The sequence below is a fragment of the Pseudorca crassidens genome, chromosome 11, assembly GCF_039906515.1.
Source record: "Pseudorca crassidens isolate mPseCra1 chromosome 11, mPseCra1.hap1, whole genome shotgun sequence".
Classification (NCBI taxonomy): Eukaryota; Metazoa; Chordata; class Mammalia; order Artiodactyla; family Delphinidae; genus Pseudorca; species Pseudorca crassidens.
Window position 1 is genome coordinate 47,186,885 of NC_090306.1, and position 24,724 is coordinate 47,211,608.

Consider the following 24,724-nt stretch of genomic DNA (forward strand, 5'->3'; position numbering starts at 1 on the left):
CACGTGCACTGTCTCTTCAAGCTGATGAAACCCTGGTGCGGTGTTCATCCTGTTATATATGGAGGCCCAGAGAGGTGAGGTCTTGCCTGAGGTGCACAGCAAGGGTGGCAGAAGGGGACCTTACACTTCTGAAGTTCTTTTTTCTCTCCATCGCACTACTTCTTCAGTAAAGAGGGGTGAATCTCCCCTCCCCTCCTCTCCTCTCTCCACTGCCCGGAAAAATCAAAAGCAGTAGACAGGAGAGGCCTGGCTGTGGGGTCTGAGGAAGGTTCTTCACTTCTCAGCTTTCGTCGTTTACCCTGGCCCCTTGGTGTCTTGGACAAGGGGGAGAGGTGACCTTTCCAGTTCCCAGCAAGGGCCTCTTCGTGAATAGCCACTGTGTCCTCAATCTAGCTTGGCTAACAGGTTGGAGTCTGGGTGGTGGTCTCCGCACAGCTGGAGAGGGAACACATCCTGAAGCTTGGGGATCACTGAGGCTTGGAGGGCAGGCAGGGAGGCATCGACGCAACGCCCCGCCTCTTTCCCATGGGCCAAGTGCCAGGGTGCAGTTCCCAGCTTTGTTCAGCAGATGGCGCCCACAGCAGCGTCGCAGCCATACGGGCCTTAGGGCTCCAAGGCCTCAGGGCAGCCCTGCCAGGTGGTTGTATCTTTTCCTCAATATGAAGAGAGCCTGGGGCCATCCTTCCTTCTTGGTACCCCGGAAATCAGTCCTCCTACCTATCTGACCCTCAGCTCTCTTTCCCCAGCAAGTCAGGGCAAGGCTGGGGAAAAACTCCTCCCTTCTCAAGGCTCCTGCCCAGCTTCCTTATTTCCTCCTTCCTGGAGGCAGCTGGGCAAGAGGGAGGGGGGCTATAGAGAGGGCAGGACAAGACGGGAGGGAGAAAAGATTCTCCAAGTTGGGAAAGAAGGAGAATACCAAGGACTTAACACTAAATTTATCACTTTTAAAAACAAGAGATTTTCCCCAAAAGTGAAGAAATAAACAAATCCAGTGTCCGTGCATTCCCAACTGCAGTCTTGATTCCAAGATACCTCCTTCACTCTCAGACCTGTTGCAAGGGAAGCAGGTAGAAAGAGAAAGTGAGTGAGAGGCCTGAGGTCCTATTGTCCCCTCCCCTGTTGGTGTGCCCAACCATCCCGTTAGGCATCTAACTTCTCATGTCTGACTCCAGTCCCTGGCCCCGTGTCCAGTCTACAAAGGGGAGGGGAGACTGTAGAATCAGAGCTCACAGGGTTATTTCATCCGTGTGTCCACTCCAGGCAGGACCACTGCTCACCAGCCTGGACAGGTGAGGATCTCCCTTTGGGTTCCAAATGCCCTTTATCAGAAAATCCATGGTCTACTTCCATCACCCATTCCAGGAGCCAGAAATCCTCAGACAGAGTCTAACCTCACTGCCTCCTGCTGCACTGTTATCCCATTTCTCTTTGTCTGTCCTTCCGGGGAGATGCAAATCCTCTGGCCACAGAGGACAGCTTTTCAGTGACTGAAGCTGGTCCTTTGTCCCCCTTTTCCTTGACTCCAGATCTTAGCCCTCACCCTCCCCACACAGCCTGCTCTCCTGCAGACTGGGCAGCCCAGCCCTGGGGTCTTACCGAACTGGCTCCCTTGGAATCCAATGGTGGTCTATGGGTTGAGGGTTCCTCTGTGCTGGGTTTCTCACTGCCCCTCTCCTGAGTGTTAGGGATGGATTCTGCAGGCTCTGAGGAGGAAGAACAGGTGGTGGGAGGGACAGGTAGTATTCACGAGGCCTTGCAGAGAGGCAGCTGCTTCTACTCACCCTAGCCCATACTTCAACAAGCCCTGAGAGGAGCCCAAGACCAAGTGGAAGGCAACGGGGCAAGACCAACAGGGTTTTCTCTGGTCACAATGACTACTTAGGTTCACTATTTTTTAAAAAATCTGCAATCGGAAATCGAAAAAAAAAAAAAACCCTCTAAAAAAAAGCTTAAAATTTGGGGTATGATCTCCAAGTGTGGCTAAACCTGACCTGAACAGAGATGAGCGTTTGATAGCCTGTTTATCCCACTTCGTGTGACCACGCATTTCCCTGCAGAAATCTTCACGTGTTCGATTACAGGGGGCTCTGCTGGGGTGTTATGGAACATATGGTGTATAGACCGTGTCACCTTCATAAAACTGGAAACATTCTGCCTTCCGGCCCACACCTGGGATAAGGACTCGTGGACAGGCAGGTTCCATTGCTTGCATACTTTGTGTTCTCTGCTGGGCCAAGGACCAGTCTCACTGAAGTTTCACACACAACCCGATGCGATAGGCGCCATCATTATCACTCTACTGATTGAGGTTAAGCTGCTGAAGACCTCTGGGCTGATAAAGTGGCAGAGCCAGGATTCCAGCCTGTGAAGGCTGCCCCCATGCCGCCGGGCTCCCCCGATACAATAGGGAGCTCTGAAGTCCAAGTTGGAAGGGGATGGTGTCATTCAGTAAAGAAAGATGAAGAGATGCAAACACACGCTGTCCATGCAAAGTTCCATACTCTCAAGACAGTTTCTGGCTACTGCTAGGCCCCTCCCTACAACGGGGAAGGCTGGCCTCGCCCGGGGTTGGTCCCTCCCCAGCCTGAACGTACTGTGTGCTTTCCCAGAGGTGCCCAGCCACGACTCCGCTGCTGTGTCTCCGATCCCAGGTGGGCAGGACTCCCGTGTCCCTGTGCTCTCGGCGGCTCCTTCAGGCTCCTCTCCCTCCTGCTGTTGCCCCAGGTGATGTTCGACCATCATCTGGAGCTCTGAGGGCAAACAGAAAGGGAGAGAGCATTGGACGTGACTGCCCAGCCTCCTCCATGGACCCTCAGATGTGACAGCCCCACTAGAGGGCCAGCACACACTGCCCGTGTGGTTTGACTTTCCTGTCTGAGATTGAACAAGGAGGGACATCTGCTGTACAATAAGGAGGGACTAATGTTAGACAATAAAATGTACTTTTTTCAAAGGTAAGGGAGGGGAAAGGAAGAGCCTTTAAGATCAAAAGATCCTCCTGATTTGCTGGGATACCTGGTCTCCTTTGGGGTCAGGAGAAAAGACTCAATTTAGATTCAAGAAATATTTGAGTACCTCCTCTGTGCTGTGCACTATGCCGGGTGAGTTCACATACTTTATTTAACTGCCAAAGTGAGGTAGTATTCAGGGCCCCTGTAGGTTAAGCAGGTTCTCCAAGGCCACCCAGCTAGTGGGTGGCAGAGCTGGAATGCAGCCCCGGGCGGTCCAGCAACAACTCTCCTTTAATAAAGGCAGACGTAATGACTTCCCAAGGATTCCTTCCAAACGGGTCATCCTGGCCACTGCTCAGCGTCAGGCATAGCGGGGAAGAGTCTTCCGAACCTTTCATTGTGGGTGTGGTCCTCATCACCTTCTTCTGTTGCCGTGGAGACATGGACAAAGTGGACTGTGAAGGGCACAGAGCACAGGTGGGCGTCCGCCCTTCTCGCCCTCCTCCCTGCCGTGCCATGCTGTGGGACTGGAGACTGGGGGTAGGTGTGGGCTTCAGCAAGTGGGGGAAGAAAACTCCTGCTTCCTCGGCCCCCACCCCTATGATGGTGAGCAAGGAGACCGTGTATGGGAGAACGTAGAGGACCATGTGTGTACATCCACTCAAGAACATTTTGGGGGGGGTACAAGAAAGAGGGAGACAAAAGGTCCTAAGAGGGGGGGTTGAGGAATAATCTTCTAATGGGTCTGGGGGTTCTCTGTGCTGGGCTGAGCGGGAGGGGCCAGCTCACCTTGAGATGCGGGTTGGGGACCCGGTCTTCATCCACCTCTGAGGGAAGGAGGGAAAGGAGAAAGTGATGAGGATGGGAAACCCAGGGGGTCCCGCAGACTGACTTCCCAAGGGGAGGAGCCTCTGCCATCACCTCCTTCCTGATCCGTCCCTCACATCTGTCCCTAGGAAGCTGGCCCTGACTGTGGCTGTCCCCAGCCTCTTCCCTCCAGCTCCCTCCTGCTCTGCTGGCTGGCGTTACCTCCTCCTGCTTCTAGTCCTGTCCTTGCCTCTGTGGTCAGTCTGCATCTACATCCTTGCCTCAGACCTGGAGGTTCTTGAAGGCAGGCTTTGTGGTCCTTTTGTCCTTTTCCTCCCTGTCTCCTTCCAATCAGCCCCCCACCCCCGATCCAGAACTGAAACATGCCTAGGAGGGAACACCGGATAGAGAACAGCAAACTTATCGTGTGCAGGGCCCAGGACAGTCTTTTTTAGTAGTTGGAGGAAGTTGGAGACTCAGGTATCCTGAATTCCAGTCCGGCTTATTAGCGTCACTACTTCTCTTCCACTCTCTCGCCAGCGCCCCTGACATTCTCTGAGACCTTGTTCTCTCCCCAGACCTTGATGGAGACACTGGTGACCAGAATGCCAGCTGCTCCCTGAGCTGTTTCTAACCTTCCCCTTCCCCTCTGGGGGCCATGAGAATAGCTGATGGCGTTGGTCCCTCCCCCTCACAGCTGTCACCGCCTCTGGCAGTGGGGGCAGCAGCCTCTCAGTTGCTGGAGAAACCTGGAAGGCTGTTGCCACAGCAACCAACACTCTGTTGACCACCCCAACTCCTGGGGGGCTTAGGAACCAGGTTGTCTCCCCCGCTTCCTAGCACTGCTCTGTCTTTCCAAAGCGGAGGAAATCCCACTGCTAACCCAGCCACCGCTTCCCTGCCTCCAGGACTGAGGAGACCGCGGGCTCCTCAGATGTGCCCTCCTGTCTAGCACCCACCTTCTCTCACTGGGACCCAGCTGTCTTCAGCAGCCCCTACTCCCTTCAGCGACCCATCCTGGGGTTACCTGGGGATGACTGGTCACTGGTCAGCACGAGGGTGGCAGGGGTGGGGCGGCGCCTCCGGATCTGAGGGAAGAGGTCAAGTACACGTGGAAGCATCGCAGCCCCGCGCACACTCGGTAACATAATCCAGGCCGCCCACTTAGCACACCTCCAAAAGTGCCACGTTACACTGAACCCACACTCTCCGGGTGGACGTTCTTGGGCCCATCCCTCTGCCCTGGGGACCCAGAAGACCACCTCCACTCCCTGCTTTCCCCAAACCCCTTTCTGTCTCCGCATCTCCCCGGGTCCTGGTCCCAGCTCTCCATCTCAGCAGCTATATCTGCGCTAATGCATCGATTTCTGGCCTGCTGTCCTTCCGTCCATCCTGGATCAATGGTCAGAAATAACCCGAGAGGGCACAAAACTTTCCCCTTAGTCTCCCAGACCACTCCCCAAATGGACATAAACCTGTGGTGGGCCAGCACCGGCGGAGAGCGCCCCTCGATCCCCACCCAGCCTGGGAGGACAGCACAGAGAAGGTGGGTCTGAACGTGCCTTCACCTGGCCCATGCCCCTCCCTCCCTCATCTCCTCCCTATCCTTGTACACACTGCCTTTCTGATTTGTCAGGAAATACGGCCTAGAGAAATCCTTGGCATGGTAAATATAATATGAGGAGAAGCGTGAGGCGGGACCCTGGTCAGGGACTAAAGCTAAACTGAAAAATCTTATCCTGGGCTCTGGGGTCCGATTCTAAGGAAGTAACAGATAAGAGCGGATTCCCTGCTGGGCCTCTGAGCCCCCTTTCCCTGCCTCTGTTCTTTTGTCTTGCTGCCAATAAAGTTGACTGTTGTTGAAGTCAGTCCAAGGACTCTTGGGACACGTAGTTTTTTCCGTTTCTCTGGAGGCTTGAAAGTGAAGGGTACCGTGGGGTTGGAGTCCCTGCGGCTCCCTCCAGGGCAGAAAGTGGGTATCAGCCCTAGCGGGGGGCAGGGTTAATCTGAGAGAAGGACACCTCAAAGAAGAAATGGGTACATAGAATGGGGGTAGGTTGGGGTAGGGACTGTTTTCTTAGGAGAATCCAGCAGCATCTGTTTCTGGTGGCATTTCAAGGTCCCTGGCAGTTCTGTGTGTGTGTTTGTGTGTGCATACAAGCACGCACAGCATAGACATTATCTGTGAGTCCGTCGCTGGCTATTCCTGGTGCAAACGTGCTGGGGGCCAGCAGGTGGGCAAGTGTGCTCCGTGCATGTGGGGTGAGGCCATCCTTCTCCTGAGACAGGACTCCTCTCTATTTCTTTCCTGCCCTGGGGGAGGGGAGCTGAGAGAGGGAGAGGGTGCGGTGGGGGTGGGGATTAATGGGGGTTGGGAGCCTGAGAAGGAGTCTGCAAGTTTGACAGAAAGGACCTCTGAGAGGGCAGCAGGGCTCTGTGATCTTGGACAGGTCCCTTAACCAATGTCCTTGCCTTGGACAAGATTTCTAAGCACTCAGAGTCCTTGAGGATTTTGATGTCCTACAGGAGGAGGGAGTAAAGTTAGACTTCCTGAAGTACCTCCCAGGCACCTGAACTACTAGCAAATGAGTAGGCGGTCTCCTATTTTCCATGCCCCGATCACAAATCCTAGTTCTCAAGGACACTTGGTGCCTTTGCCTCTGATTTCTTTCCAAACCAGTTATGCCAAGGACCTGGTAGCTGCGGGCACCCCTCCATCCCCTGCCACTCTGTGCTCCATAACTCAGAGTTTCCAACCCCTGCCGCCCTCTCATGTCACTCTGGGTTAGGTGTTCCTGCCAAGCCTGGAACTTTTTGCCTACACACTTGGGTAACACGGCAAGGGGGGTTGAAGTTAGACTGCAGGTAGAATTTCAGGCTGAGCAGACACAGATTTCTGAAGACGAGAGAAAAGCAGGCTGAAGTCCCAGCTCTTTTTCCCTCTGGCTCTATAGCACTGCCTCATTCTCCTCCCCTGCTCCCCAGAACCCTGGGCCAGCTGGCCTGCCATCCCCCAACACACACCTACACCTGCCACATCTAACGCCAAACAGAGGCAGGCGTCAGGCAGTGAGCACTGGCTGTGCCAGTGGAAGGCATTTCTGCTTGGAACCTCACCCCTGAGCCCGTAGCTCACACTCCTGGGCCCTTTTCCCTGGGTCTGAGGTTATCTTAGCCGGCCCCCTGCCTCTAGGCATAATAGCTTTTTCCCTGACCCCAAGGGGACGCTCCCCATGCCCCTGGCTCTCCACCCTCCTCATCCTCAGGAGGTTTGCAGTCCCACCACCCTCCCTCCTACTGTCACACCTTAGAGGTCTGGAGATCCGGCTCCCCCCACAGGCCAGGGAGAGGATGGAGACACAGGTCCCTAACCCCTCCCCACACTTTGGGAAGCTAACGTTATAGGGAGAGCGTGTGTACCCAACCTTTCCCTTCACATCAGACCTTATTCCACCAAACAGCTGGAGCAGCAGAAAGAACACTCTCTCCAGCCCATCCCAAGAGGTCAGAGTTTTCTCAGGTGGGGAGGCCCAGCCAGAGCCCTGGCAGCCGGTTGGGGGAAACAGAGAAGTGACCTTGTGGGCAATGGATAGTCTTTAGGAACAGGGGTGTCTAGGCAAATGGATAGAGAACCCGAAAAGAGATGGAGCAACGAGCAAACGAGCAAATATTTGGCAAATGGGTGGTAGTAGCGACCGCGGGTGGTCACCGTCTCCACGCACAGGCTCACTCTCCCTGATACACACACTTGCTCACACAGTCTCATACATTGCCGCCTCTGCCAGGCTGCTCGGAGCTAAAAATAGGCCAGGCCCGGAGGCTGGGCCAGGGCCCTGGACTCCCACCCCTTGAGCCCAGCCCAGCACAGTGCTTCTCTCTTGCCCACGCCCAGCTAGGACCCCAGCCCCGAGAAAGCGCTCGTTCCGCGCTCCCCAGGGCCATTCTCTCCATGCCCTCCCCTTCCCGCCGCCCCCCCACCCCGCCCCATAACCGATCCAAAGGGCAGGAGATGGGAATAAGGACCCAGTGTCCAGACCTGAAGAGCGCGGAGTCAGCCTGCAGACACGACCACTCCTCTCCCCCAAGCCCCAGCCCTCGCAGTTTTCCTCAGCCCTTCTTGTCCTCACCCTCTGGGGTCCGGCAGGGTCGCCCCCAATTAAGAGCTGGGGGGGCTCTTTCTCCTCTTTCAACTCCCTCCATTACCTGCCCTCTCCCTTAGGCCCTCCGACACCTTTGGGCGCCCCTTCCGAGCTCAGAAACTCTGGCAGGGTGTTGACTGGGTGGGGGATGAAAGACTGGCGAAGGGGGGAGGGGTCGTGTCCTCAGGCAAGCCCCCTCCCCCAGGGCTGGGAAAGCAGGGAGCGACTCTCGCGGGGACCGGCTTCGAGGGCAGGCTCTCGTCCTTCAGTCCGTCTCGAAGAAACACAGATGGGGAGATGGGGTTTCCACGGTGGGGGAGGGGAGAGAAGACCCCCACCCCCCGCAAACAGCGCGCCGGCGCTCGCAGGGGCGCACCGCCAAGGGAGGACTGAGCGGGGGTCTCGGATCGCACAGTCCAGGGGTCCCTCGTCCTCTGTGGGGCAAGTTCCCTGCCGCCCCGCCCCGCTCCGCACCTGCTCCGCCGCCTCGGGGTCAAGGTGCGGCTCTAGCAGCGGGACGGTGAACTGGATCTTCCGGGGGCTGTGGTCTTGCTCCATGGCTGGGGCGGCGGCCGCTGGGCCGGCGGCGGCGGCGGCGGCGGGCGGGCAGGCGGCGGACTCGGGGCTGGGACGGGAGCGCTCCCTCTTCGCTCCGCTCCGGCCCGGCCCCAGCCGGGCGCGCTTGGCTCTCGGCTCCCGGCTCAGCGCTCCCGGCTCGAGGCCCCGGGGACTCCGCGGCCGCCGATTGGCTCGGCACCCGCCCCTCCCGGCCCCCTCCCCTTCCCCACGCCCGGAGCCTTAACCCCGTGGTGGCTGCGCCGCCGGCTGGCGGGGGTCACCGCCCCGCTGGCGGGCGAACCTGGGTCCCGGTCGCAGTGGACACAAACCGGATGGGTATGCGGGGATCCTTAGAGTTCTGGGCGGGGAGTGGAGGTGGGGAGTGGCCACGATGAACTTCTCCAGGCTGGGGCAGAATTGAGGGGCTGGGAATGTGGAGGGGCGCTGCCAGAGAGGAGGCTGCAAACGCTAGAGGAAGATTTCCTTTCTGATCTTAAAGGGGTCGCCTCATAGAGAAAAGAAAGAAAGGGGATCTAGGCTTGCAGCAGGAGGGATTAAAGTTAGACCAGGAGAGAGACTTTCCACTGAGAGGAGACTGCTAGAGCGGAGGTGGAAACTTGGAGGGGAGGCGTGGGGTCTGGGCACAGGTCTGGGTTCACTGTGCAGCGAGAGGGGGAACCGAAGACCTTAGAGGGTATCCAGAGCCTCTGTCTTGAAGTGCTGATGGCAGTGGGTGGAGGGCTCAGGGAGCAGGACCATCTGGGACTCAGCAGAAGGAGAAGTGGGTGTGGGGAGCCAGTAATGCTTGTGAAATACGTTTCTCTTCTTGCTTGCTAAATTCTGGGGATGTAAAGCAGGTGAAAGGCCTGCTGGGGAGAACGCTCCCCGGGGATGGAGAGGGAAACACCTTTGGTGGGGTGGCTTGTTTATAGATGGGGTTGGTTTCCAGTTCCACTATCGGCAGAATAATGAAAAGGATCTGCTGTAACTGAAGGGATGGAGGTGAGACTATGTGAAGAACTTACTAGTTTGGTGTAGGACCAAGATGTCAATACTACTGAGTGAGGGAGATAGGATATTCACCGGAGCTGGTGGGCACTCTGCCAGGGGCTGGGGACCACTGGGTAGAGGGAGGAGAGGTGCTGGGCACAGAGGAGGGCAGGGCTGGATGAATCTTTGGGGGAGGGAGCTCTGAGGGAGGGGCTGGGCAGAGGCCGGGGCCAGAGATCTGCTTCTTTAGTCTTAAACTGAGCAACTGGCACGTTCAGTACAGATTGATGCCTGGTTCTCTGGGAACCCTGGGATCATCCTCTCCTCTAAGTGGTCAGCCTAAATCCTCAGTTGCCTCCTTTTCCAGGCAGCCCTTCCCTGGCCTGGATTTCACATTGCCCCTTTCCATCTTACCTCCCCAAATAACCTCCCCTGCCCTTCCCCCTAACCGTATCCCTTTACACAAAACAGGTCTGGCTCACTTTTCTCAGGGCAAGGCTGGGGCTATAGGCACACAGTGGGCCAGCCAGACCTCTATCTGCTGTTAATTCTCTCCTGTTTTGCTGTCGCTTGGACTCCAGAAATGACCCCCTACACCCAGCCTACACATGCATGGTCCCTTTGTGCTCTCTTTGAGGTAGCGGGGCCATTCTGGATAACAGCTGGTTGGATCCTCAGATCCCTCCCTTCCAGTTGCTCCCCTCCCCGCAGGTGACATTGGAAGGAGGGTGTGTGAAGGCACTGAAGCCAAGAAGATAAGGCTAGGGTGGGGGACAAGGGGGCCCAATAGGACCCAGGTGCTCTCTCTGGCTTTCCCTCCGCTCACCCATCTCCTAACTACACATACACAGAGCAAGGTCCAAGGTGTCCTTTAAATAGGTGACTTGTCCCTCCCCTACACCATTCCACCAGGACCCTGGAACCTGGAACTTGAAGCCAGGACTCCCACACCCCCATCTCTGGGGACTCAGATGCCCCTCGTTGAGGCTTGATTTCCACATTTGTAAAATGGGCAGAATTGTCCCTACCTGATAAGGTTCAGTATCATAGGAGGTAAGGCACCTGGCACATAGAAGGCCCTCAATTCATTGATAGCTGCTCTTATTATTGTCACATTATCTCCTGGCAGGACAGCAGAGTTAGGGGAGTCACCTTTCCAGGTTCTCAAAAGAAGACCCTCCACAGCCACCCCAGTCACCCAGTTTGCCGTATTCCCTTCAAACTTGGGTTTGGTCATGGAAATTCCTCCCAAAGGCTCACATCCACACTTCCATTTCCCTTCTCAAGCTCCAGATCCTCAGACTCCCTTCCGCTGAAAGCTCCAGGTCAGGAGAGGGCCCAGAGCGCTCAGGCTTTGGAGAGATGGCTGATGGGGGCTGTGTAGGACAAGGGTTCCTGGGAGCAGCCAGCGCTGGGGTAGAGGCAGAGGAGGGGAGAGAGCGGGGAGGGAGGACAGGCAGCTCCTGCTTCTGGCAGGAGCGTGGGGGTGGGTGGGCAAAACGTTTATGGGTAGCGGGGAGGGGAGTGTGGCTGGCTGCAGCCTCTGGTCCTGGGGTTGCTACACAAGTTGGAAGGGGTCTGTCTGTGAAGGCCTGTGATGTCGTTTTGACCTTTCTTATCCCCGGAGCTGGGTGGGTGACTGTGGTGCCTGTTGGGCTTGTGGGTGGAAGAAGACGTGGGTCGCTTGCGCATGAGGCTGGGAGTTGCAATGCCTGCTCTTGGAGCCCTTCCTAGAATGAGTAAGAGCGGAGCCTGCCCCGTCCCTGGCTTGCACGTGTCTGTGCAAGGTGTGCTTGTGTGTGTGCAAGCGTTCACATCCCTGCCGCAGTCCCGGCCCCACCGGCGGAGCAGCAGCTGTTCCACGTGGTGTACTTCTGGGTCCATGAAATATTTAAGGTTACAGGGATGTGACTCGGTGATGCAATTGCTTCACAGCTCCCGCCCGCCCCTACTCTCCAAGCTGGACTCTGGCTTAATGTGGCGGCTCTTTGTGGCTCTCAGCATTTCTGCTTTTATTTGTCTGTCATCCTCACCCCCCACTAACCTTCTCCTGCGTTAATTTACTAATCCCCACACCCAACCAGGAAGGAGGGCAGGAATTATGATTAGAACCCAGGAGGCCAAGCCCTTACCTCTATCTTTGAGTCTCCCTGCTGGTCAGTGTGGCAGGGCTAAACTCCTGCCTGTTGAAAACATGAGGTCAAATAAAATTCAAAAAAAAAGAAAACATGATGCATGCGCACTTTCCACGCATTCAGCTCTGAGGACTTTATACACCCAAAGGAGTAATGACCCTATCCAAGTGGTCCCCTGGGAAGCCATATGCTCCTACCAATTTGCCGCAGTTTCTCAAACATTTCTGGAAACTCCTTTGGAATCATCTCAGAACTGGTGGCATCTGCTCTGAAAAATCCTTCCTGGGGAGCGAATCTTTGTCCTTTGGGATGGTTTTGCTCTTCTGGAAATGAGTGAGAGTCTTTAGGGGTTGTGCCTTGTGAAGAAGGAGGGAAACCAGGTGAGGAGCAGAACTGGATCTAGAACTGAGGTGCGGGTATCCTGCAGTGAGGCTGTCTGCCCCCTGGGGCTCCAAAGCCCATCTAGAAGCCATGTCTGCAAGAGAAGTTTCCAGGACTTCTTGTGAGCCCCAGCAGCACCGTTGGAGTAGATGTGTGGCCTCTCAGGGGATGACTTGGAAGGCCCAGCCTTCTCCAGCTGCATGAGTGCTGGTTTGCCTGTAAAAAACCCCATTGTTGCGATTCTGCCAGGCTTGGGTGCACACCCCCTTGCAGATGGCAGTGTTGGGAATGGGGCCAGAGCTGGTGATTCAAATCGAGGGGATGCTCATTTCCAAAATGCTTTGCCTCTTCTTGAACCACAAACTGGTAGAGGTGGAAGAGAGGTAAAGATCAGTCAACCCAACCTCCTTGAGCTAGAGAGGGGAAACTGTGGCCGAGAGAGAGGAAGCAGCTCTCCCGAGGACTTGAACCCATGCCAATGTTTTCCCCAATAAGCCAGATTTGGAGGCAACGGCTGAACCTGAAGCAGGGGCATAGACCAGAGGACCTCTTGAAATGCATTTTAACCCTGTGATCATCATTAGTCTAGAAGACCCGATCCCTCGCCTTCCACCCCAGTTCTCTAACAGGTTGAATTTATACTTCCAACCAATCTTTATCAGGTATTCATATGTGCCAGGCATCGTGCTAAGCACTGGGGATACAGTGGAGCACAAAACAAGTACATTCTCTGTCCACTGGCATCTTACAGCCTAGCAGGGCTCCGGGTGGATTAGGGTAACTAGGTAATTATAAATGACAAATACTGCAAAGTGAAAGTACAAGAATGAGGTGCATCAGGGAAGGCGGAAGGTCAATGACCTCTGATTGCTCGGATAACCGTCTCCTGGGCTCAAATCTTAGCTCTGCCACTTTGGGCAAGATGTTTAACTTCTCCGAGCCTTGGTTTCTTTATCTGTAACTAACAGGTATCTCTATTATCCTAGTGAGGGTGGGATAAGGTGATGTCCACAGAGTGCCTAGCTCAGTGCCTGGCGCCCATCCAGCCCTTGTGAAAGGAACGTGAGTAACGAGGAGATCGTCTTAGCTAATGTTTTCTCCTTTGACTCTGGAAAAGGCAGGGATGAAGAAATGGGAGCTTCAAAACTTTCAGAATTGGGAGGGGGTCTGCAGAATACCCCCTGCCCCTCTTTAGCCAGACCCTGCTCTTCCCACCCTTGCCTGGTCAGCTGTTCTTGATGGCCAGCTGTGTCCTCATCAGCACGGATGACCACCCTGCCCTGCTAATTAACACCCGCCCTGTTAATGATTAAATCTACTGACTTTGACTTGGGGGTGGGATGGAAAATTCCCCAGCCACACGCCGGGACTGAGGTAGGTTACTGGGAGTAGGAGGGAAGGGCCCCCTGGGCTCTGGGTGCGTTGTTGATGGTAGGTGGCCGGGGAGCAGATGCCTGGTTTTCTCCCGGGGGCTACTCAGCAGGGGAGTGTGCTTGGAGAAGGGTCATTTGAAAGTCGCAGCCCATCCTCCTCCCGCACTCCTAACAAGCTTGGCGGAGGGCACTGGGCCCCAGCCCAAGCCTTGGCATTCCTCTTGCCGGGGGTTGGCCATTGAATACTGCTATAGCCGGAAGGACAGGGGGAGATGGTGTATTAGTTCCTAGGGCTGCTGTAACAAAATACCACTAACTGGGTGGCTTAAAACAATGGGGCTTTATTCTCTTACAGCTCTGGAGGCTAGGAGTCTGAAATCAAGGTGTCAGCAGGGCCACGCTCCCTCGGACGGCTCTAGGGCACAATCCTTCCTTCTCTCTCAGCTTCCGATGGCCCCAGGTGTTCCTGGGTTTGTGGCAGCGTAACTCCAGTCTCTGCCTCTGTCTTCACATGGCTCTCTTCCCTCTTGTGTGCTCTCTGTGTCCTCTCTCCTCTTCCTGTAAAGACATCAGTCATTGGATTTAGCGCCCACCCTAAATCCAGGATAATTTCATCTCAAGATCCTTAATTAATTACATCTGCAAAGACTCTGTTTCCAAATAAGGTCACATTCTGAGGTTCTGGGTGGACGTGAATTTTTTTGGAGACACTCTTCGGCCCGCTACAGATAGTGAGATTGCCCGGCAGTTCGGCGAGGTGGTGAGTGCTCTAGAAGGCTGCGCCAGGGCTGGTACAGGAGACCAAGGCTCTGGGTCCCCCCCCTCCCCCAGAAGTAGAGGAAGTGCTCAGGACCCATAGGTGGGGTGGACTGGGTCTCAAGAGGCCTAGAAAGAAAGGCTACTGGTGGTACAGAGGCAAAGGGATGGGAGTAGGGCTGTTCTAGTTTGGAGTCAAGAAGGCTGAGGGGACTTTGAAGGGAAAATTCTGGGTCCCTGTAATTTAGTCCCATTGGAGGGGAGAGCGTAATTCCCATTACATTATATATTGTATATCGTACATATTCTGTATTGTATATTGTACATGTTATTGTGTATATTATATACTATATATTATATGACAACCACAACTTTTCATGTAATAAAAGAATGAAGTTGCATTTTGATTACCTGATAAGTTTGATTTCATGACGCAATCCTTTATACTTTATTGGGCCAGTGGGCAGAGAGAATTGATTCTCTTGCTCGTGGGAGAAAACCCAGGAAAGCTTCTTAACTATTCTGCTCACTCTTAGATAAGAGACAGGCTCAATTCAGAGATTAGAATGACCCGGCCAAAGTATGAACCAAAACGTAAAACTGTTTATTTTTTGCCTTGCTATCCTTAGTCTTTTTTTTTTTTTTATTGAAGTCTAGTTGATTTACAATATTGCATTAATTTCAGGTGTACAGCCTAGTGATTCAGTTTTTCATTTTTTTTACAGATTACATTCTATTACAGGTTATTACAAGATACTGGACATAATTCCCTGTGCTATACAGTGCATCCTTGTTGCTTATCTATTTTATGTAGAGCAGTGTGTATCTGTTAATCCCATACTGCTAATTTCCCCTCCTCACCCAGCCCTGCCCAGTGCGGGTGGTGCAGAGCAGACAGGAAGGGGTAGGTGAGTTTTTCCACCCTTTGGCACTCAGCCTCCTTCTCCATCAGCTGGCAGTGTCCTCGCCCTTCCTCTCTGATGTTCTCTGGTGACCATTCTCTCCTGGGTGCTCTCCTGGCTCCTCAGAGCTTTGCCATCAGCTCTGTTTACCTGTGTTTCCTTATCCTAGAAACTTGAGCCCCCTTCCTCAGCTGCTGGGGTCTCTTTGTCCCTTGAGGAAGCCCTATTGGACAGCACCCAAGATGCATGCATGGGGATACACCTGTTTCTCCTCCAGGACCCATAGTTGGTTCTTCCTTTGCCAGGCAAACTCTGGGAGCCCAGGCTGTCCCAGAGCGTCAGCTCAGCCAGCCTGCCTACACGCGGTTCCCTGGTGCTTGTCTCTCCTTCTAAACTTCTGGGAGGCATCCAGCCCCCAGGACATGCTTCTCCCCACCCTAGGGGCCACATATTCAGCTCTTGGGGTAACCCGTGCCAGCATCCACTAGGTTTGCTGCAAGGCGTAGGTCCCCTTCCCTTCCTTGGGAGAGAGGGGATGGGGCTCACAGCACAGCTCCCTCCATGCATTTCCTCCTTGCAAAATCCTCCCTTTGTTACTGGATGCAATGGGTCCATCGCTTGGGATGCTTAGCCAATGAACACGCCAAGTACTTTTGATTAAAACAGAAACATTTATTACTTGTGACAAGTAAGGAGACAGGGAGATAGCTCTCAAAGCCTTGTCTCCCAAAACATCAGGATCAGGGAAGTTTTAAGCTACAGGTGCACGCACATTCATGAACGGTCGAGTGTGATCTTCCACGTAGAGGTAGAGTTCCAGATGCGCTTGTGCAGTATGACACGTTCAAACATATGTTGTGCGTTCCAAAATGGTGGCAGTCCCTGCCCTTGGAGTGGAGATTTTAGCATTGACGTGAGGCAAAGGGCGCTCTAGGCTGACAAAATCCAGGCACCTCGTTGAGTGAAGTCACGAGGGTCAGCAAAGGTCAGTATTGTCATTCCCTGGGCTCCAGTGATTCTGGTGGTTGAGTGGTTGAGGGCTTTGGATCCTACAGAACAGCTCAAGAATCTGCTTCAGGCTGACCTTTACCTTTGAAAGAGAACTGGGTGTCTTTAAGGCTGATTTATTATCTTTGCTATGGTCACTTCACTTTCTGATAATAGTTTCTGCATTCTTTTTTCTTTTTAAAATCATTAATTATTGAGACTGATTCTTTCCACATGAAGACCTAGGAGCCCATAGTTCACCTTTCTCCGAATCATCAGTAAAGAGAACAGAGAGGGGTTCTGAAATGTTTGCTCTGGTTCTTAACGTAAGCTTGTCCAGGGCGTGTTAATGCTTTCTCTTATTGCCTGGTACTCTACTTCTGCAAGATATGACATACTCTGGTTTAACCCCATCCCTTCCTTGTCACTGTCTTGCTAACACCTTCTCTCTCTATAATGATGCCTTTCTGACTCCTTGATCTGGCTGAGGGGGTCAGAAACTAGTTCTTAAACACTTCTTTTGAAATTCTTCCTATGATGATTTGGTGCTTCTCTTTGAAACTCCATCTATTGTATCTTCAACTGGTGCCCAGTTGAAATTCTAATTTTAATATTCTGTTGCAAAAGCATCTGGGACAGTTACGATTGTGCCGGGAGAGAGGGGCATCAGGTTTTAAATTCATACCAGCATCTTCTCTGTGTGGGGAACAAGAGGACGTCAAGTGAACGGCCCTGAGGTGGAATGGCCACCAGAGGGCAGCAGATGCTGCTTCAAACCCTGTTTCCTTCCTTGGACTCACTGGAGCTGGATTGTTTTATTCAATTCCCAGAGACCAGGTGCCGCCCAGGTGCTGGGTCACGTGGAGGGGCTGAGCTCTCCCGATATCTCAACCGGCTCTTCAATGTTGATCCTGCTTTCTGACTTTCTGCAGGCTAACCACCATTCTGCCAGTTGAAGGATCAAAGATGTCAGTCTGCATTTGACAGTAACAGCCAGTTACTAAACACCTACACTGTAATGGGCTTGGACATTAAAGCCATACTTCCTGGGCTTCCCTGGTGGCGCAGTGGTTAAGAACCCGCCTGCCAATGCAGGGAACAGGGGTTCGAGCCCTGGTCTGGGAAGATCCCACATGCCGCGGAGCAACTAAGCCTGTGCGCCACAACTGCTAAGTCTGCCCTCTGGAGCCTGCGGGCCACAGCTACTGAGGCCCGTACGCCTAGGGCCCGTGATCCACAACAAGAGAAGCCACCGCAATGAGAAGACGGTGCACCGCAACGAAGAGTGGCCCCCGCTTGCTCCAACTAGAGAAAGCCCGTGCACAGCAACGAAGACCCAACGCAGCCATAAATAAATAAATAAAGCCACACTTTCTGCCCTGGAGAAGCCTAACCAGTGCTGTGAACAGATGTGATGGAATGCAAAAGAGCAACTTCTGCTGCAGAGGCAGGAAAAAGGGCTTTGTATCAAACCCCTAGAACCAGAGAGCAGGCTGATGGTTGCCGGGGAGTGGGGGTGGGGAAAATGGGTGAAGGGGGTCAAAAGGTGCAAACTTCCAGTTATAAGATAAATAAGTTCTGGAGATGTAACATACAGCATGGTGACTATAGTTATACTGTATTGTGTATTTACAAGTTGCTAAGAGAGTTGATCTTAGAAGTTATCACACACACAACACAATTGTAACTATGTGAGGTGATGGACATGCTAACTAAACTTATTGTGGTAATTACTTCACAAACTATACATATATCAAATCATTACATTGTACACCTTAAATTCATGCAATGTCGTATGTCAGTTATATCTCAATAAAGCCGAAAAAAGAAGCAGTCAGGGCTTTGGGAGCACTGAGGAAAGGACAGGAGCTGGAGAAGGCTTCGTGGAGGAGGGGGAGGGGAGTTGGGTTTGTTTAAGGATGAGCAGGACTTTGGGAAGTTGGGAAGAAGAGGTGTGAGCTAAGGGGGAGCCAGATGGACAAATCCTGGGGGACAAGGAAGTTGACAGGTGATAAGGGAGGTGAGAGTTAGCAGAAACTGGAGGGTCATCAGGGCTGCGCTTGAGGACTGAGGGGAGACTGGGGCCCAGTGGGGGAACTTTGGAAAGACTCCATTTTCTGCTGTCCCAGAAGCAGAGCTTCCTTTTCCATTCTCCAGTCTCCAGGAAGAGGGTCTGAGCCTAGATGACACGAGGATTTTATTGAACTTGGAAGTTTCGGAGAAAATGGGGAGATGGGTGCCTTGAGCTTCTCAGAGAAGAAACGCTTGAAGGATTTGGTGTTGTCTAGCCAGGATTAAAGACGACTCTGTCAGGGATGGGTGATCTTGCATAACAGGAGAAGTGAGGGCATGGGCTTTGGATGGAGTCAGATGGGTCCTGGAACAAATCCTCATTCTTCCAATACCTGGGTGACCCCGGGCTGATGGCTTTACTTCTGAAGTTTATTTCCTAATCCCCAGAATGGGAATAATAATTCCTACATGCTAGGGGTGCTGCAAGGATTGAATGAGATAATATACATAAAATGCTTAGCACAGTGCCTGGTAACCATTCATCAAATGGCAGAATTTATTATTAGAATACTTGCCTTCATATGTTTAAAGGTTGTCACATGGGCACAACCAGCTCATCTCTGCTGGTCCACCAGACTGAACTAGCAATGCTGGTGTGAAGGAGACAGATTTGGCCTGGCTGGAAGGAAGAACTTCTTATAATCAGAGCTGCCCAAGCCTGGAAAAGGCTGCATTATGTGTAAGGAGAGCTCAGTCTCTGAAGTACCCAGAGGCTGTCTGGGAGCTCCTTACATTAGGCCCAAAGCTGGACCTTTAATGACTCTTCCTAACTCAATTCTCTGGGATCCTGGGTTGTTCTGAAACTGTGCATCAGTATCTATGAATGGAAGATTCTGTGATTTCCCTTGGAGGAGAAGGGCCCCTGGAACAGGGGAGATGGAACCGGCAGTGGAGAGAACCAGCGTCTGTCCTGGTCTGAGGCCAGATGACCGGAGGCCTTAGCTTTCTGGTCTCCTCGGGTGAGGGAGTGCAAGCAGGAGGCTCTGTGGAGGCTGCCCTGTCCCTCCTCTTCCCTCCACGTGATGGAGCTCCATATTCTGTGTAGGAAGTCTGGGAGTGGTGGGGAAGATTCTTTTTAAAGACACTTCTCTCAACCCCAATAAAAGAAATTCCCAATGCCGGGGTCCCCCTCCCTGTGCATGTGTTGAGAAGCCCTTTCCGAGACACAGCCTCAGGCTTCCGCAGTGCAATGCCTGAACCTCTGATGCTGTACCTTGTTCTCCGGGAATGTGGTCTCCTCATCTCTGCCTAAACCCTGTAGAGGCTGGGGAAGAGAGCACCGGCCCTTTGAGCAAAGGCTTCTCAGCCCTTCCCAGGATCTTTTCTTCCCAACCACTCCGACGAAGGGAGACCCTTTTCTGCTGCCCCCTCCCTGGGCCCCTTTCCATTAGAGGAGAAGACTTTGCTCCCTTCTTCCGCAGGGGGTGGCCATCTGAGTGATGGCCTTCTCGTTTCTCTCTGTCCCTTACTTGCTCCTTCCTAGGAAAGGAGTAGCTAATTTCACCATTCATTCATTCCCTCATTCAATTCACTCATGAATTCAATTGGGCTTCATTCATTGAACTCTGTTTGCCCAGTTATTATTGTTCAAGGCACCAGGGAGAAAATGGTGAATACTAATGATTGACAAGTTCCCAGGTTTCATGGAGCTCACATTTTTCTGAGGTAGAAAGCATATACACAAGTAAACAAGTGTATAAATAGGATAATTTCAGACTATGATAAGTGCAATGAGGGAATAAAGAGAGTGAGGTGACGGAAGTAACGGATGGGAAGGGAGGTGGGGCTACGCGCTGAATGGGGTGGCCACGGAAGCTGTCTCTGAAAAGAGACATTTGAGCTGAGACCTGAAGGATGGGCGGGAGTCAGCTAAGCAAAGAGCAAGAGGAACGGGGTTCTAGCAGAGGGAACAGCCCTGAGGAGGAAAACCCTGAGCTGGGAAAGATGCTGTGTGTCCCAGGATCATGAAGGATGCCAGCGTGGCCATGAGGTACTGAGTAGGAGAGTGGAACGTGAGAGGTTGGGGGGATATAGGCGGGAGCATGTCGGCCCTGGGAAAGGGGTTGGATTCTGCATGACGTGCAACTGGAAAACATCTAAGGGTTTAAGCAGCAGACTGGCTGACGTGATATGATATACACCTTAAAAATATCACTTGGGGCTTCCCTGGTGGCGCAGTGGTTGAGAGTCCGCCTGCCGATGCAGGGGACATGGGTTCGTGCCCCGGTCCGGGAAGATCCCACGTGCCGCGGAGCGGCTGGGCCCGTGAGCCATGGCCGCTGAGCCCGTGCGTCCGGAGCCTGTGTTCCGCAACGGGAGAGGCCACAACAGTGAGAGGCCCACGTACTGCAAAAAAAAAAAAAAAATATATATATATATATATATATATGTATCACTTGTCTAAATGCTGAATGGAGGGTGGTTTGGAAGAGGTAGGAGTAGAGGCAGAGGGCACTGCAGACATCTGAGTGATGAATCATGGTGGTGGAACTAGGGAGACGGGAGAGAGGGAGGAAGTCAAGGTATATTCTGGAGGTAGAGTTCAAGGCCTTATTAATGTGGGCATTGAGGGAAAAGCACAAGTCAAGACTGACTCAGGTTTTTGGCTTGAATAATTGATTATATGGAGGATATATTTAGTGAGCTAGCAAGATGAAGTGGACAAGTATATTAAGATATTAGTTCAGATGCAGTAATAAGGTCATAATACTGCAGCTTTAGCAGAAGTTAGACAGGGGTACTAGGGTGGCTCCACGATATTCAAGACTCAGGCTTTTTCTATTTTGCAACTTTTTAAAAATTAATTAATTCTTTTGTTTATTTATTTTTGGCTGCGTTGGGTCTTCGTTGCCACTCACTGGCTTTCTCTAGTTGTGGCGAACGAGGGCTACTCTTCGTTGCGGGGCACGGGCTTCTCATTGCGGTGGCTTCTCTTGTTGTGGAGCATGGGTTCTAGGCATGGGAGTTCAGTATTTGTGGCACGTGGGCTCGGTAGTTGTGGAGCACAGACTTAGTTGCTCCGCAGCATGTGGGATCTTTCAGACCAGGGATCAAACCTGTGTCCCCTGCACTGGCAGGTGGATTCTTAACCACTGTGCCACAAGGGAAGTCCCACAACTTTTTTTTAACATGTGACTTCCATTTAGTGGCCTATAATGGCTGCTACAGCTCCCACCTCTTCATCTCACTCCCATCAGTGGGAAGGGGAGCAAAGAGAAGGGGACGACACATTCCTCTTCTATCAAGGATCTCACACATAACTGCCCTTATCATATTTTCTCATATCCTACTGGCCACAGCCTAGTCACATGGCCACATCTAGCTGCAAGGAATCCTGGGAAATGTAGTCATTAGTTACATGGAAACAATAGCAGAGTCAGTAGATTGGAGGTCCGGACAAGGTGAAAGAGTTGTTACAGCTGGACTTCTAGAGCAAAAGAGATGAAAGGTCAGGAGGTTGTAGACGGAGGATGGGATTCCTGAACTGGAGATTTAGGAGGTTACTGGAACAAAGAGTAGGCTGAGGTACAAAAGTCAAGGGCTGAGAAGCCAGAGTGGATGAGAGGTCATCTGTGTGAATGTTGAACATCAGGAATGGTGAGAGGAGCAGGTGGGGAGAGGAAGGCCAAGTGCTGAGGTTGTCAGTCAATGAGGGGCAGTGGGGTAGAAGCAGAGATGGGGAGCAAGGAGGACGTCCCTTCCCACCTTCTGGCTCTGAGGTTAATGGCGGTAAGGGAGACAGCGGCTTCCACTTGGGAGTCTTGTAGATGCCGTGGGATTCTTAGGAAATCTTAAAATGTCACTTAAGATCAGGCACTTGAGAGAACATTCAAAACAAGACATTGGCTCAAGGAGTTTGCTGATCACAGATCAGCAATTCTAGAGGGCACAGGAAAAGGGTTTGGGAGAGAGAGGCAGAGGACTGGGTTGGATTAGGGACAGACAGAGTCAAATGGAGATGGGAGTCTGGATAATAGCGTCCCGGAGGCTATGGTTTTGTTCCGGTGATGACTGAGGAAAACAGAACAGGCTTGACAAGAGTGACACAGTTGATCATCTTCCCCTAAGAGCACTTGGGATAGGATAAAGACCTGAGTATCTAGCTGGATGGTTGGGGCCTCTGGTTGGAGTAACCAATTCCTGTGGTGCCAAGAACTAAGGGGTGTGAGTAGTGGCCAATCCCATAGGAGCAGGAGATGTGTGGTAGCAGAGTAATGGCCCCCAAAGATGTCCATGTCAAAAAAACCCCCCAAACAAACCCAAAAAACAACCCAGGGGGCTTCCCTGGTGGTCTAGAGGTTAAGACTTCCACTGCAGGGGGTGCAGGTTCAACTCCCCAGTCGGGGAGTAGCACATGCCATGCAGTGAGGCCAAAAAAAACCCCCCAGAAAAACAAAAAACAAAAATACCTCAAAGATGTCCATGTCCTAATCCTCAGAGCCTGTGAATATATTAGATTATGTGGCAAAGGGGAAATAAGGATTTGGATGGAATTAACGTTGCTGATCAACTGGTTTAAAATAGGGAGATTACCCTAGATTATCTGGTTTAGTCCAATGAAATCTCAAGGATCCTTAAGCATGGAAGAGGGATTCAGAAGAGAGAAACAGATTGATAGCAAAGTGAGAACCTGGATGGATGTTGCTGGGTTTGAAAGTGAGAGAATGGGGCCATGAGCCAAGGACTGTGGGTGACCTCTAGAAGCTGAAAAGGTTACAAAAATGGATTCTCCCCTAGAGCCTTCAAAAAAGGAGTGTGTTCCTGCGGACATCTTGATTTTAGCCTAAGTGAGACCCATCTTAGACTTCTGAACTCCAGAACTACAAGATAATAAATTTGTGTTGTTTTAAGCCAGTACATTTGTGGTAATTTGTAATTAGAAATTGTAATTAGAAAACTAATACAACTCCCTCACACCATACACAAAAATAAACTCAAAATGGCTTAAAGACTTAAATATAAGACATGACACCATAAAACTTCTAGAAGAGAACATAGGCAAAACACCCTCTGACATGAATCGTAGCAATGTTTTCTCAGGTCAGTCTCCCAAGGCCATAGAAATAAAAGCAAAATACAAACAAACAAACAAGAAAACCCAAACCAAATGGGACCTAATCAAACGTATAAACTTTTCCATAGCAAAGGGAACTGTAAACAAAACGAAAAGACAACCTATGGAATGGGAGAAAATATTTGCAAATGATGCGACTGACAAGGGCTTAATTTCCAAAATATACCAACAGTTCGTACAACTCAATAACAAAAAAAACTAACAACCCAATCAAAAAATGGGCAGAAGACCTAAATGGACATTTCTCCAAAGAAGACATACAGATGGCCAGTAGGCACATGAAAAGATGTTCGACATCACTAATTATTAGAGAAATGTGAATCAAAACTACAATGAAGTGTCACCTTACACCGCTCAGAATGGCCATCATCAAAAAGTCTATAAATAACAAATGCTGGAGAGGGTGTGGAGAAAAGGGAGCCCTCCTACACTGTTGGTGGGAATGTACCATAAGTTGGTGCAGCCACTATGGAAAATGGTATGGCGATTTCTTAAAAAATTAAAAATAGAGCTACCATACGATCTAGCAATCCCACTCCTGGGCGTACATCCAGAGAAAACTCTAATTCAAAAAGATACATGCACCCCACTGTTTATAGCAGTACTATTTACAATAGCCAAGACATGGAAGCAACCTAAATGTCCACGGCCAGATGAAGGGATAAAGAAGATGTGGTGTATATATATATATATATATATATATATATATATATATATATATACACAATGGAATATTAGCCATAAAAAAGAATGAAATAATGCCATTTGCAGCAACATGGATGGACCTAGTGAAGTCAGAAAGAGAAAGACAAATACCATATGGTATCACTTATATGTGGAATCTAAAATACGATACAAATGGACTTATTTACAAAACAGAAGCAGATTCACAGACATAGAAAACAAATTTATGGTTACTAAAGCGGAAAGCGGATGGGGGAGGGATAAATTAGGATTTGGGGATTAGCAGATACAAACTACTATATATAAAAGAGATAAACAAGGTCCTACTGTATAGCACACGGAACTATAGTCAACATCCTGTGAAAAACTATAATGGTTTGCTGTACGCCAGAAACTGAAACTAGTACAACACTGTAAATCAACTATACTTCAATTACAAAAAAAAGAAAAGTAATACAAGATGAAAGTGTCTCCTATTCTGGGTGACTGCTGGGCGAGATGCTGTGGCAGCTGGTGAGGCAGAACATTTCTTGGACCGTGTTTCACCAGGAAGTGGAGTTAATGCATGAACGGGAATGTTCCCAAATAGCATTGCCTCCTTCTCTGCTACCCTCTCCTGATGCAAACACACACACTTGGACAGGCTTCCCCTCCCCTCCTCTCCGCTGGGGGATGTCTGCTGTTTCCCTCTCTGTTTAGCGGCAGGAAAGAGAGGAGGCCCCTTTTGGACTCGTGTCTCAATTGTATTCTCCAGCTCGGCTTGCCAGGGAGGTCAGAGTGCTGTGGGTTGTCTGCAGCTGGTCTCGTCCTTAATAAAACTGATACTTTGTCTCGTTTTTGCGCTCTGTTCTCTGGGCGCTTTCTCCACTGGCGGGATTCAGAGGTGTGGAGGGATGACACCAGGGTGGGCCCTT

General features: G+C 51.6%; 1 protein-coding gene across 2 annotated transcripts; it reads right to left on the reverse strand.

Annotated features, from left to right (window-relative positions):
* Positions 1-920: 920 nt before the first annotated feature.
* PPP1R1A (protein phosphatase 1 regulatory inhibitor subunit 1A) lies at positions 921-8,633 on the reverse strand. 2 transcript variants are annotated; one of them, XM_067696861.1, is made up of 7 exons: positions 8,372-8,633; positions 4,786-4,846; positions 3,741-3,778; positions 3,343-3,376; positions 2,595-2,750; positions 1,597-1,703; positions 921-1,049 (listed from the first exon to the last, which is right to left on the reverse strand). In XM_067696861.1, the coding sequence occupies exons 1-7, from the start codon at positions 8,453-8,455 to the stop codon at positions 1,044-1,046; spliced, it is 486 nt and encodes a 161-aa protein (XP_067552962.1). In that variant the 5' UTR covers positions 8,456-8,633; the 3' UTR covers positions 921-1,043. The 2 variants fall into 2 exon arrangements, with proteins under 2 accessions (XP_067552962.1, XP_067552961.1); XM_067696860.1 differs by having other exon boundaries at positions 3,343-3,406; positions 8,372-8,629.
* Between the last annotated feature and the right edge of the window lie 16,091 nt (positions 8,634-24,724).

Coding starts and splice junctions, on each gene's coding strand:
- PPP1R1A (XM_067696860.1), bottom strand. CDS start 8,455: ATGGAGCAAGACCACAGCCCCCGGAAGATCCAGTTCACCGTCCCGCTG. Junction 3,407..3,740: donor TCCCCAACCCGCATCTCAAG/GTGAGCTGGCCC, acceptor TGCCCTTCACAG/TCCACTTTGTCCATGTCTCC. Junction 2,751..3,342: donor GACCACACCCACAATGAAAG/GTTCGGAAGACT, acceptor GTTTGCCCTCAG/AGCTCCAGATGATGGTCGAA.